This window comes from Poecilia latipinna, unplaced genomic scaffold, assembly GCF_001443285.1.
Source record: "Poecilia latipinna isolate Pla-1442-1.1 unplaced genomic scaffold, P_latipinna-1.0 Scaffold973, whole genome shotgun sequence".
Classification (NCBI taxonomy): domain Eukaryota; kingdom Metazoa; phylum Chordata; class Actinopteri; order Cyprinodontiformes; family Poeciliidae; genus Poecilia; species Poecilia latipinna.
In genome coordinates this window covers 58,268-71,659 of record NW_015113589.1, presented here as the reverse complement: position 1 = coordinate 71,659, position 13,392 = coordinate 58,268, and the positions used below count along the sequence as shown (strand labels likewise).

At 38.1% G+C, this 13,392-nt stretch overlaps 2 protein-coding genes and 1 long non-coding RNA gene across 6 annotated transcripts in view; 2 read left to right on the top strand and 1 right to left on the bottom strand.

The window, feature by feature from the left end:
• The window catches only part of LOC106958257 (tenascin-like), a 28,811-nt gene extending 21,911 nt beyond the window's left edge, over positions 1 to 6,900 (top strand). For all 4 annotated transcript variants that reach the window (XM_015050054.1, XM_015050055.1, XM_015050056.1 and 1 more), the window contains 11 exons: positions 1,176 to 1,298; positions 1,412 to 1,555; positions 1,915 to 2,034; positions 2,523 to 2,672; positions 2,816 to 2,958; positions 3,212 to 3,344; positions 3,430 to 3,581; positions 3,677 to 3,773; positions 4,401 to 4,556; positions 4,665 to 4,828; positions 5,214 to 6,900. In XM_015050054.1, coding sequence (XP_014905540.1) covers positions 1,176 to 1,298; positions 1,412 to 1,555; positions 1,915 to 2,034; positions 2,523 to 2,672; positions 2,816 to 2,958; positions 3,212 to 3,344; positions 3,430 to 3,581; positions 3,677 to 3,773; positions 4,401 to 4,556; positions 4,665 to 4,828; positions 5,214 to 5,318 — 1,487 coding nt within the window. In that variant the 3' untranslated portion in view covers positions 5,319 to 6,900. The remainder of the gene's footprint in view (positions 1 to 1,175; positions 1,299 to 1,411; positions 1,556 to 1,914; positions 2,035 to 2,522; positions 2,673 to 2,815; positions 2,959 to 3,211; positions 3,345 to 3,429; positions 3,582 to 3,676; positions 3,774 to 4,400; positions 4,557 to 4,664; positions 4,829 to 5,213) is intronic.
• LOC106958260 (uncharacterized) lies at positions 6,569 to 8,048 on the bottom strand. The gene is made up of 2 exons (XR_001427120.1): positions 7,961 to 8,048; positions 6,569 to 7,322 (listed from the first exon to the last, which is right to left on the bottom strand). It is a non-coding gene; the product is annotated as an uncharacterized LOC106958260 (long non-coding RNA).
• On the top strand, positions 7,314 to 12,952 carry LOC106958258 (LIM/homeobox protein Awh-like). The gene is made up of 7 exons (XM_015050057.1): positions 7,314 to 8,368; positions 8,610 to 8,746; positions 9,605 to 9,807; positions 9,909 to 10,017; positions 10,095 to 10,227; positions 11,544 to 11,782; positions 12,175 to 12,952. The coding sequence occupies exons 2-7, from the start codon at positions 8,621 to 8,623 to the stop codon at positions 12,571 to 12,573; spliced, it is 1,209 nt and encodes a 402-aa protein (XP_014905543.1). The 5' UTR covers positions 7,314 to 8,368; positions 8,610 to 8,620; the 3' UTR covers positions 12,574 to 12,952.
• Positions 12,953 to 13,392: the final 440 nt, after the last annotated feature.

The following is a 13,392-nucleotide window of genomic DNA, read 5'->3' as shown; positions in this document are numbered from 1 at the left end:
ATGTATTTCTAGATTGATCTGTTTTCATAACAGTTTAATAAAAGAGTAACTGTAAACCTTCAAAGATCTAGTACTAAGCTTTGAGGAACACCTGTACACATTCTGTATTTCTGCCTAGATATCCGAATCTTAGTAAATAGTTTCTGTCTTGACTGACACATTTTTCAACTTGACTGATTTTATGCGACCATCAGCTGAGCTGACATCAAAAACAGTCACCCCATTACTCCATTTATTCACTGCTGCTCTGGTCTTCTCTCATTTAGGGTAAGCTAACAGCCAGCTTCACTGACACCCCTTCATCTCTCACCCAAACCAGGATAAGACCACAGCTGGTCGTTGCAAATTTGGTCTATATCTTTAACATTTGTATTTAAATGCAAGAAAACCAAAGGAGTTAAGTTACTCTGAGGTTAAACCATTTTGGGTGTGAAAAGGTAAAAACTGTTCAGGTCCAGGTTATGTCTGTCATAAATGGATGATTTTACTTGGTAGAGTAGTGTTGTTTTAAAATATTTTAAATATGGACCTCAGTAAGTTTAAAAAAAGTCCAGTCCCAGCATTTAATTGTCTTCTAAATAAAATAGAAATATCACTATGACTCCAAATTACCTCTAACACTTTTTATATGATCCTTCATTTCAAGCTTATTGTATTAATCTAATATGCAAATATGTTTTTGTTCCCTTTTAAATAACATAAAAATAATTTATTTTTTCCTGTGTGTCTATCATTCATTCCTGCAATGCTTCTGTTTTCAGGAATTGACTGACCTGCTAATTACTGTTTGGAAAGATTCATAAAGTTGTCATTCTCTCCTTTTCTGCTGCCCAGGAGCCATGATCTGCCTGAATTTGTTACTGTCTCTGTGTGTATAACTTGTATACTGTATATATGTTTGTGCTGTACATATATACACACAAACTTACTGGAGCACCAAAAGAAAATGTGTGAATGGATAAATATGATTGAGAAAAGGGTTTTGCACATAATCCATTTATCCGTTTCCCCCTTTTTCTTTGTTAAATCCTCTTTTTCTTTGCATTCCTTTATTGATGTCTTGAAATGATCTTATATGTGTTTCTGAATTCGTCTTACTGCGTCATATATTCTACTGTTTGTCCCAACTTCCTTGCTGTAATGTGCCTTTACTCTTGCCGGTTTTTGTCCTCCAGGACCAGAGCCTCCATCCAACATAATGTTCAGCAAGGTGACTGAAAACTCCATGACAGTGTCTTGGACAAAACCAAAAAGTTCTGTTGATGGTTTCAAAGTCACCTACACCCATGCAGATGAGGGTAAGACACAAAAAACGACTAAAAACAACCTGGAATATGACTTTTCCTCATTTCACCACATGATTTCTTACCTGAAAAAACAAAAAAACATTGCTAATCATTTTGTCTCGTAGGAGAGCCAGTGTCGGTGGGGGTGGGCTCCCGGGACTCCACCCTCGATCTAGCTCAACTGTCTCCAGGATCCTCTTATGAAGTCACCGTCATCTCCACCCTCGGACTGGATGAGAGCGATCCAATTAAAGATACTGTCATGACACGTGAGTTTTACGAGTTAAAAAAAAGGGGATGGCAATAATTCATTTCAAATATATAAGAACATTGAAATGATGATCTGTGGGACATGATGGTTTCATTAATGTTGTCGCAACATGTGTTCCAATTTAACATTTTTGATAATAAATGGACCGTGTAAAACTGTCTGCACGAGTCGGTACTCTTACGAGTTTCATTCTGGATCCATTTCAGTTTTCTGCTGGGCTAGTTTAATGCTTTCTAACAGCTGGTGTGATCGATTAAATCCAGACTGTGTCCTCTGTGTGGAAGTTTGTATCTTTAGGAAAATACTGCATTTTCTTGTTTATAATTCTGCTATTATTTCCACTTTTGTCACTCTCAGTGCCTGACCCACCCACTGACCTACAAGCAGTCAATGTGACTGACTCCTCAGCATTGTTACTGTGGCGTCCAGCTCTTGCCACTGTTGATAAGTACACCATTGTATATGGCTCAGGTACAGGTAAGTCCTGCTGGTGTCAGGCTGAAACATTTTTATGTTTTCTTCCTTATTTGGCAACTGTAGCTTGAGTTTCAAGTTCTCTTGCATTCATTTTTTGTTTTAAAAGACATTGATCATAATTTCATCTGCTTTTCAACTAATGATTTTATGACTTTGACCCCATTACAAAGTCATGAGTTGAAAGTTGTTGGCTGTATGTTCTGGAAAGCTGAGTTCAAATTCATCAGATACACTCAAGCCTGATTAGTAACTCAAACATTAAAAGTACTTAAAAGCAGGCTAAAATTTCTCAAAAACAACTGTAGTCCATCAGAGAATGAGAATGCAGATTTCATGTTGACATCCACAGGTGGCACAAACTTTCTTTTGTGAAGAGAGGCATGGTTGCAAATGGCTTTTTTTTTTGACAGTTTTGATGTATTTATTTATTGTTTTTTAAATAAAATTCATGCTTTAAACTAGTACGGTTGTGCTTTTTCCCTGTGCAGGGTCAGAAGTGAGGGTTACAATTTCAGGAAATGCAGCTGAGCAGCAGCTGAGCGGCCTTGAAGGATCCACCACCTACACTGTCACTGTAAGAAGTCAGCTGGGCAACCTGGAGAGTTCACCAGCTACAACCAGCTTTACCACCAAAAGCGGTCAGTAGCCAGTCACACCATGCAGACACATGCACAACATATGTTTCTAAGCCAGAGCTTATATGCTATTTTCTTAATTATAAAATACTTCATTTAGAAGACAATAATCAATCATGACAATGAAAATTACTCGGGCTCTGCAGGCTCAGGGCGAGATCAAAATGAACCTCAAGATCTAAAGGTCAACAGTGTGACCCCTCGGAGTGCTGTTGTGTCATGGATACCTTTGTCAAAGCCTGTGGATAAATACATACTGGTTTATAGGATCAAAGGTGAAAGCCCGCAGGTATGAAAACTAACAGTGTACAAGTGCCTTTTTGTGTTTTATTTTGTTATATTTTAATTTCTGTAGACTGAGATTTAGTGTACTTTACTATGTTGTTATATGGCATACCCTTCTATCTCAGTTTTGTACAAAATGTCAAACTTGGCCTGGAGTTTGAATTTGTAGCTTTAAAAATATAATTTCACAGTTTCTTCTTTACGACGGGCCTGTTCATCCTTTTGCTCATAACTCTTGACTTTTTACATTCTGACAGGAAATAATTGTAGGCTCAGATCTAACACAGTACAAGCTGACCAGACTGCATCCAGGGTCTCTGTACACTGTGGAGCTACGGCCTATAAGGGGAGGACAACTGGTAGCCGGCAGCAACACTGAATTCACTACTGGTACCTCCGGTTATTTTAAGAGTCCTGATTATTAACTGATAAAGAGTTTGTGTCATTACAGAGCCCCCTTTTTCTTTCTCTGAAGGCACACTGAAGTTCCCATTCCCAGCTGACTGCTCTCAGGAACTGTTGAACGGTGTCGTCACTTCAGACGTGGTGGAGATCTTCCCTCAGGGGAAACTTGGCAAGTCGATGAACGTTTCCTGCGACATGGAGACGGACGGCGGCGGTTGGACGGTACAGTCAGAACTGTAAACTTGTCAATCGGGAAGATGTCCTTACATTCTGTTATGTTTAGTTTCCCCTTCTTTGTGTTTCCGATCCATGTCCAGGTCTTCCAGAGGAGGAAGGACGGCTCGGTGGAATTCTACAATGGTTGGAAGGATTACGTTTCTGGCTTTGGAAATCTGAGTGGAGAGTTCTGGCTTGGTGAGAGAAACTCTTCACAGTAATGAAATGTTTATTAGGTCAGAATGCATGACGGCTTATTACAGACAATCCTAAAAACTATCTGTAATCTACGGTAATAATTTTTCTTTAACTCAAGCTGGAGATCACTTTTCAGTGACAAATGTACACAATTTTTTAAATATTTGTGGTAGAATGCAATTAGAAATCAATTAAATAGGAGCTTTGATTAATAACATTTATATTTGATGCAAAAAGCTACTTTTTTTCAATTCCAATTTTGTTAGTAACTGAATCAATTAAAAGACGTATAATTTGTATCATGATGGTGAATAGTGGTATCTGCCTATGACTTTTTTGCTGTGATTCAACCATGAAGATTCAGCTGCAGTTAGATTTAAAATATTTAAACATTTTACCCTTCGTGCTCCTCATAATTATGCATGTTTTATTCAAGGGAAAAATGTCTCCATATTTTATATGGCTTCTCTTAATTAGATCTATGTTCAGAAATGTTCAACCATTGTCTGTGTCAGTCTTTGCATCACCGCATTGTGATGTAAATGTAATTTTTATTTTTCGCTTAATGAAATGCATTGTTTGAAAAAATCTTGAATGTCTCAAGCAAGCCAAATTTCATTCTTTTAGGCCTTGAAAAAATTCACAACTTGACCAAGATGACGAAGATGAATCTACGGGTCGACCTACGAGACGGAAGTGAGCAGGTGTTCGCCAAGTATTCAACATTTGAGGTGTCCAACAGGAACTACAAACTGAGTGTGGGTGGATACAGCGGCACTGCAGGTGAGATGGAAATTCAAAAGCTTTCCTGGGCGTACTGGCTCCCAAAACCTGACTGAATGATCTGCATGAAAGGAAACCTATTCAATTTCTCATGTTCCCTGGTTTCAGGTGACTCCCTTAGTTACCACAACAACTGCGTCTTCTCCACCAAAGACCGGGATCCGGCACCGTGGCTCACCCGCTGTGCCATTTCTTATCAAGCTGGCTGGTGGTACAAAAACTGCCATGAAGCAAATCTGAATGGCCGTTATGGAATTGACTACAAACATCAGGTAGCAAGATCAGACAAATTGTACAATAAATAGAATATGGATAACTCTGTAAACGGGACTGGAATATTTATAGGATGTCACATCAAATGTGAATTCACAGGTTAAAATCTAAACAAGACTTCCCATTAATTCAACTCTACATGAACGGATGTCTGGTACTACATGCTAAAACAAAAGCACTGTATGTTAGATGAGCATACTGTACTTTTGCATGTTACATTCTGGAGACTTATTTGTGCAGCTATAGCTACAGACAAGTTTTCCCTTTTTTACATGGAAGATTAATTCTTTGAACCATTTTGCATACAATATGAAATGTAAACAATTAAATAGGAAAGGTAGGATTGTAGGGCAGCATGTGACTATTTCTCTGTTTGTGTCTTAGGGCCTGATCTGGAAGTCATGGAAAGGAGAATACCATTCCATCCAGTTTACAGAGATGAAGATGAGACCAGCATCCTTCAGGCCTCCAGCCAGCAGAACAAAGTGAGAAAGAGGATGGTGAACTGGTAAAGAAACAGTGTCAACATATGTACACACATGTTTTAACAAATGCCTTGCTCTCTTTTGGAAATAGAGCTATTTTTTCATGTGTACAAAGCAAGTTGTCAGTGTGTAACTGTATATTGTGAAGTTTTTATCTTTTCAGAAACAGTTGATCAAAGTTATTAGCTGGTATCTTAATAAGCAGCCATTTGTGACCTCAAAAAGCTAAAGGTTTCAGAAATGCAAAACCCAAATTTAGTGTTTTTAATTGATACGATCTAAAGCTGACCCAGGTAAAATATTTCCAAACACTAAAAACTACAAACGGCTTGGCTGTGCAGTTTCTAAACTTTCCATCTTAATCAAAAACAAGAAAATAAAAAGAAACAGAAAGTTCAATGAATTCCATAACATAAAAGGATGTAAAAAATCTTTAATTGATGAAACTGATAGCTAGAAAAGGTGCTTATATGCTTAAAAATATAAAGATGCTTCTCATTAAACCCTTACAGTCACACACAAAAACCAGATGAGTCTGACTTTATGAAGTTTAAGGACTTCGTCAATACAAACAATGCAGTATGGTTATCTCTCAGCAGCTTTTAGAATAGAATGCTCTCTTTATTGTCAAAGTAAAGAAACTTCTTGAGCAACATTAAACATGTTTCCACAATTCAATAAAAAAAAAATCTAATTGGATTCTACTACAATGTCAGAAGATTATCGGTCGAAATATTTTTGAAAGGCTTTCTCATGTATAACTTGGCATATCCTTCAAAATTTTACGTTTTTTGTACTTTTTCCAGTGTATGTAACAGTCAATTGAGTATTATAAGCTTTATATAATACAAAAACTAGAAATTATATCATGGACTGTCTGGCTGCACAGAAATTCTGATAAATGTGTAAAATGAATGCAGTAAAAAGTGAGTAAAAAATGGAAAGGTCACAGGCAAATCCAACAAAAAGAATCCACTTAGAGCAAATTTAATGGTTTGCATGCTGCTGCAGGTCTGAAGACCTTACAGTAAATAGCCTAGCTAAAATAGGAATGTAAGACATTACAAATAAACTAAGCTGGAATCAGGAGCATTATTGAACTTATTAGCATAATTGGTATTTGATGTAGAAATATGAAGTGGAAAGCTGATAATGAGTGGAATATTGTGTGTTATTTCAAATGGCTGCAGTTCTGTGTTGACAGTTCTGTTCATATACTGTTTTGTTTGCAGCATTTTAAGCTAGTTTATGTTCTTTGGCTTCCTCTCCGTCTTCTGTAAATAAACTTACTGGTTGCTCAGAGTTCAGTATGTCTGTGCATGTTTTTTTTTTTTGTTTTTTTTTTGTGCTTCTGCTTCTGACGGTACTGAAAATATAAATGTATGTATCTTTTCTTGTTGAAAGCCAATCTGAAAATATATTTTTTCTTTTTTCAAATTGGATATCAAGCCAGAAACAGGTTCTGATTGCATCTCCTTATTCTCCTCTGTAACTTTTATCCTCTGATCATCCCTGCTTTAAAGCTCAGCAGTGCCCCCTACTGTTCAGTTTTCCACTTCAGCTGGGCTTCTCGGTGTGTACAGAGAAAGAAGAGAAAAGCACCTGCTGTGGTTCAGCTGCCATGACAGGTGCATCACTGTCCTCACTGTGTTTGTCTTTTCTGTTTTACTTTGTCTTTTTGTAAACAAATCAATGTTTTATGTTTGTTCTACCTGTGGTGCCTTGTAAGAAAATACAACAATAAAATTATTTGAGTTTGAAACGTTGGAATTTGGACCTAAAATGTGTTTCAATTTTTATTGTTTTTGTTTTTTTTATAAATAAATATTTATTTCTTGGTTGGTCTTTACTTATGAAAGAAACACTTCAGGTGAGTCCAACAGAAAATGAAGAATTCATTTATAGTACCTGTTGGATATGTTGGAGGATGTCCGATGTTGTTGATCAGCTTCTGAAAATGTTGTTGCAGAGCACATCGTGAACCAGGACATTTAGGTTAAAGACTGTCCTGAAACATCCCACAGAACAGAACAGCAGTAAGAACCCTGGAACCTGGACAAAAACTGCAATAACCTGATTTTATAGATATTAACACCCACAAAGTAATGGATCGCCAGCGATTTAAACATCCCATCTTTGAGTCAATCAGTGTTGTACACTTCAACTTGACAATATTTGCTCACTCTACCTCAGAAAGATTCTCTAACCATATCAGTCTGTGAGTAAATCTCTTGTCCACATCCCTCTTTGGATGATGCTGCAGATTTTCTGTTAGATTTAGTTCTGGACTCTGCCTGGGGCAGTCCAGATCTTTCATGAAGTCAGTCTACTGGTGACTTGCCAGTCATGCAAGAAAGAATTTGGAAGCACAAAAGACAGTTTGTTTCTCTTAGTGTTGCATTCTTGGGGAAGTCACACATGTGTGTTTTATTATATTTCTATTGGTCATCCTCTCACTGTTGACACAATGAGTTTAATTTTCTCAAACAAAAACACCAAAGGAAGAGAAGAGCTGGATGTCAAAGACGAGTGTAAAAGTGTCTTTTCATCTTTCAGCACATTTCCCAGATCTCCTCTTAAGCACCTTTTGTTTTTTTAATTGGCCCCTTGTGTAAAGCCCTCTACCCCACCCTTTCACCTGCTCACCAGGCAGCCAATCACAGTGCTTCCTTGTTGTCCTCTGAGCCAGCTGGGCTTCTTGTTTACAGGTGCTTGTCACCTGGGACTGCCGACAGATCGGATGCTGGGAAAGAGGTTGGACAACGCTAAGGTGAAGATGCAGACCTCAGGTGAGGTGGGTTCATCCCAAAACCACAAAACAGGAGGCTACAAGGACACCTGCAACAGGGGAAGCACTGTGGTTTGCAGTTGAAAGGAAAGGGATGAGATTTGTTTTTTTATAAAGCAGGAATGTTTTCAAGATAAAAGGTGAAGCTTGGAAACGGAAAGCTGGATCTAACACCTTTTGTTATTCCTTGGAGAGAAGTTTTTCATGATTAGAACTGGACACACTCAGCAGGAACCAAATAATAATCAAATCAATAAACAGAACAGGTAAGTTCTCTGTTCTATCTATACATCCCTCAAGTATTGTTTCAGTTTGTTGATAACATGCTGTTTAGTTCACATAAAAACAGCTACTTCACCTAAACATTTTAGCTGTTTTTCTCTTTGCTCATCAAATAGATTTGTGAAATATGACATTTAAAACAGCCGGAAATCGTTGTGTGCTTATCAATAGAAACATAGACCTGTGGTTACAGAGAACACTGCTAATTACCCCCTGCTTTCTCAGAATTCTTAATCATGATGTCTCCAGACGACCAAGCCCTCGAGGACCTTTTGTATGGCAGCGACCTCGGTGACAAGCCGGAGGTGGTACAGCTGGCCGGTGGCCCAGCAGCAGTGGAGGAGAACACTGCTTCAGAAAATGTAATTATGATTCTCAAAATCATTGAATTTTTATGAAGCTTTAACAGATTTCAGATGGTTGACAGCAGAAAAACCTCAAGGTTAGTTTCTGCACAGCTGGGCAGATCAATAACATTAACTTACATTTAAAGCATAAGTATTTTATGCTTTAAATATTTTTACGTCTTATGTGATATTGTGTCTTAACATGTTTTAGAAAAGAATCATGTTTTTCTTGACCTCCTGACAGGCAACATGAGCTTCATGCTAACAAGCAGATCTCACAAGATTGATGTCATTCTATAAATTACTAATTTATACTTTAAGTTTTTGAGTCTAAAACATAAAATTTTTATTTTAGCAAACACATGCAAGTCATCCTGAAAACTAATCAAAGTTAAATGCTAACTTTTTAGTTTAACTTAGGCACTTACTATGTAAACATTATTCAAATTCACAAAATAAAATAAAAATGAAAAAAAAAAATCTTAATTTTAATCTCACAATTCTGACAAAGTCCATTTTTTTTCGTAATCTTCTGTAAAAATCCCATTGCAAACTCAGATTTGTTGTATTTAGCAAGTAGTTCGATTCTAACATATAATTAGACAGGTATCTTTAAAAAATAAATAAAAAGCAATGTCTGAAGCAGTCTTAATTTGAAAAAAAAAGTGTTTTTTTGTAATTTTTTTTAAAGGTATGCATAGCATTCTCAATAATAAATTGAATTATATTTTACAATTTGGTACTATTTGTTTTTAAGGAATTATTTTTGCTGATGAGCTCCAAATTTTTGAGATTGGATGCCCTCTGTGCCATAAACCTAATGTTTAGTTCCCCTCTTTATCTTTAATTTTGATCATGTCAAACATCTTTCAGGTTCCAATAAGTGTGTCCCTTCCAGAGCCAATCGTATGTGCTGGATGTGGCGAGCAGGTATGTGATCGCTTCTTCCTATTGGCTGCAGGGAGGGTATGGCACAGCATCTGCCTCCGCTGCAGCCAGTGCCACTGTGAGCTACAGACTCACCCTTCCCTCTTCTGGAGAGATGGAAACATTTACTGCCAGCAGGACTACAGCAGGTATAAGTGATTCTGCATGCTGAACCAGTTCACTTCCTAACATCTGCATTGAGTTAACAGGGGACTTCAGCTTCTGACATCTGGTTTCCTTCTCTCATCAGAACTTTTGGAGGCGGCCAATGTGCTCGCTGCCTCCAGCCAATCCCACCCACTGATTTGGTCATGAGGTCTGGTGAGCTGACCTTCCATCCCCACTGTTTTTCCTGCCAGGTTAGTTAACAGACTAGCTACTAGTTTAATTACAAATTAACAAATGAATGCATGCCTTTTACATTTGTATTTTGCAGGAATGTGATGTAAAATTAATGCCAGGGAACCTCTACTGCATGCAGGGCCCAAACCTGTATTGTGAGTCACATTATAATGGTGATGGAGGCAATCTGCCACTGCAAGACCCCTCACAATCACATCTAAAAGAAGGTCAGTGTGTTTGTGAGTGTTTTCAAAAATGACGGGATGATAAACGTTAAAATCGCTTTGAAACCTTTTCCTGAAATTTAGGTACAGTTTTACAGTTGTGTGTTAGCTAGTTCCAAAACTCCACCTTTATTCGCCTCTGCAGGGCAAATAAAGTTGATTCATCTAGTTGTCTTCTGACCAGAACCCAAGTACTTCAAGGCAGCAAGAATGACTAAACATCACTTTATCCTTCATGCTTCAAGATAAAGGAGTAGTGTCGTAAACAAGTCTCAATAATTCATCGGGTGCCATGTCTAATTTTGCAAATATCTCCAGTAGAGGGCACAAAACAACATTGTGTTGAGAGTCATTTTTGTTGTTCAGTTATGGTTAAAACTTTGAAAATTAAAACACAAACAATGATAAATTTCATCACTAAGTTGCCAGAATTAACAATTATTGCATTACTAGCCTATCATGAGGTACCTATAGGTGTGGTACTGGTGAGGTCACTATCCATGTTCAGCTTCATGTAACCATTACTTATGAAAAATACCTAAAATAATTCTTCTTTTGAGGCTTTGCAATATAAGCCAGTCCAGTGAGATGATGTAGCTACAACATGCAGCTGGATAACAGGCTCAAAGGGGCATAATGTAAAACTCAGCCCAAATGCCATGAGCACATGCACAAAATATTTTTCCATATTTTCCCCTATTCCCAACAACATCTGACTGAGCTCTGAGTTACTGCTCAGTCTCTGGCTTTCCAAATGCAAATAGTGCTTCAAATACAAATGAAGTTGAGTTTTATCCTCAGCATGCAATGGTGTGTAAATTATATGATTGGCTAAATCTGGCACATTTACAGCAATCTAAACATGTCACATGATGCAATACTGTCCCTAAAAAAACAACAAGTAAATAAAATAAATAAATAAAATTCTGCAAAAAAACTATATTTTAGAGATTAGACAAAGACTACAGGATCATCTGGTGGTTACACTTGCAAGTTTAATTTGTGCTACAACTATGTGTTTGATTTTTTTTATCATATCTCTATATGCAGTATTTCAGGTGTAACAACTTTAACTCTCCCTTCCATGTCGACATCTCTTGGGCGATTGTGAAGCAAGAAGAACAAAAGTAGATTTAACTGGAGTTAGAGGTTTATAAAATAATACATTTCTCTGCATTGATTGGAGCTTTTATCTGACTTGAGCTGAACCTGAAAATATCAAGTCAGAAACGTGGCGTTTAGCTTTTTCAGCTCATTGACTTTGTGTCTAAGGAGGATATCTAACTAACACCATCACTATGATCATTGTCTGATGTCAGAGTCGGGTCAAAACCAGGTGTCCGGTGAAGGGGAGGAGTCTGTCAGCAGTCCAGAACCACGAGTGGACGACAGAGAGGTGGGAGGGCGGACGCGGAGACGGACTAAGCGAATCAGGACATGTTTCCGCAGTGAGCAGCTCAGAGCACTTGAGTCATACTTTGCCCAGAAGCACAACCCTGACGGCAAAGATTGGACTTGCCTCGCTCATAAGACTGGCCTGCCTAAGAGAGTCCTGCAGGTATGCATCACTCAGTCCTCCACCTAATATTACGTGAAAATAATGCATTTCCCATACTTATGGTGCAGTAAAGGTCACAGACATTTAATAATAATTTGAAGTGAGCATTTAGGAAAGTACGAGAAAAGTATAGTTAAATCTGGAGTTTGTGTTTGTGGCAGGTGATCAGACAGGTTTTTAAAGAGGTAAATGGATATAGCTCCATAAAAGCTCGAACAATCTTCCAATAATGAATGAAAGAAGAAAGGTCTTCTTCTAGCGTGATTCAAAATTCACATTCAATAGATGTTTGGATTTTCCAATGATCTCTTTTTTTAACCTGTTTCGCAGCTGTTTTCAGTCTCTGTTATCATCCTCCGTACGCTTTCCTTCCTTCCATAATATTCCCTCAGGTGTGGTTTCAGAACGCTCGGGCCAAGCTGAGACGTTCCCTCAACTCTGAAGACTCCCAGGCCAACTCCCCCTCTGCTCCCCCTGGAGCTGTTGCCCAGGCAACCACCCCCTCATCACTTTCCTGCTCTTCGCTAGACCAATCGCAGCCTTTCCCCGCCAGCACCATCGACCAGCTGCAGCTGTCCTTGCTCACTGGTTCAGCCGTTGAATCCTCTGTAAGCCCAATCCTCAATCAGTCATGCCAGATGTTGCAAAGCCCCAACATTTTTCTGGACTACGATCCCCAGAGTGCATTTGGCTGCATCCCTTCTCTCGAGCCCCTTCGCGAGTTTGAGGAGGAAGAAGGAAGAGTGGAGAGAGAAATTGATGCTGAGACTTTTGGACCAAATTACAGTTAACTGATGGTTCTGCAGTGACAGTTTTTGTTCCAGTCCTAAAAACAGCTAGAGAAACAACCTCAGCCTTAATAAGGTTCTAGGTACAAGAAGACAAAGTGGAGTTGACATTTAAGAAGTGGTTCAGCTTAAAAATGGTTTTGATTGCTTTGTGATTGCTAGATATTAGTTTAGTTTAGTTAACTGTGTGAATAAACTGCTGTTTCATTACATTTTCTTCAGTAAAGTTGGGTGTCCTTCTCTTCACTGAATCACCACATGGAGGTGATTCAGTAAAATGCCTTTTCATGCAGAAACTTTGCTCTTTGTAAGATTATTTGGTCATAAAATGCAGCAACATGCAATCTGAAGGAACATGAATGTCCCTGACAGTTTTTTTTTTCTTTCAGAACAACTCAATCATTTTGAAAACAATCAAAAGACTAAATTTATTTCAGTAGTTTGATTCAAATAGTGAATCAAAAGAAGGGGGGGTAATTTAGTCCTGCTTTGGAGTCACTTGCATGACCCTTACAATCATTGAGTCAGTGATCTTATTCCAGAGTCAGAAACTATGTGATATGCCAAATGTCAAAGAGTGGGCCGAGATTGGGTCATTCAAGCATTGAAGCTGCAGCTAAAAAAATGGAGAGGCAAAAATGTGTTTAGAAAACAGCTGCTTCAAGTTCCTCTGTGCTAATGATGGTAAAACAAGCTCCTGAATTATTGGGTGTACGCAGCTTTTCAGACACATTTTCATTCTGGTTTTGTTTTTGTTTCATAAATAATGACTCTGTGAAATATGTTTGGCACAAAACTCAGTGCCTTTATTAGCAGCTTGGC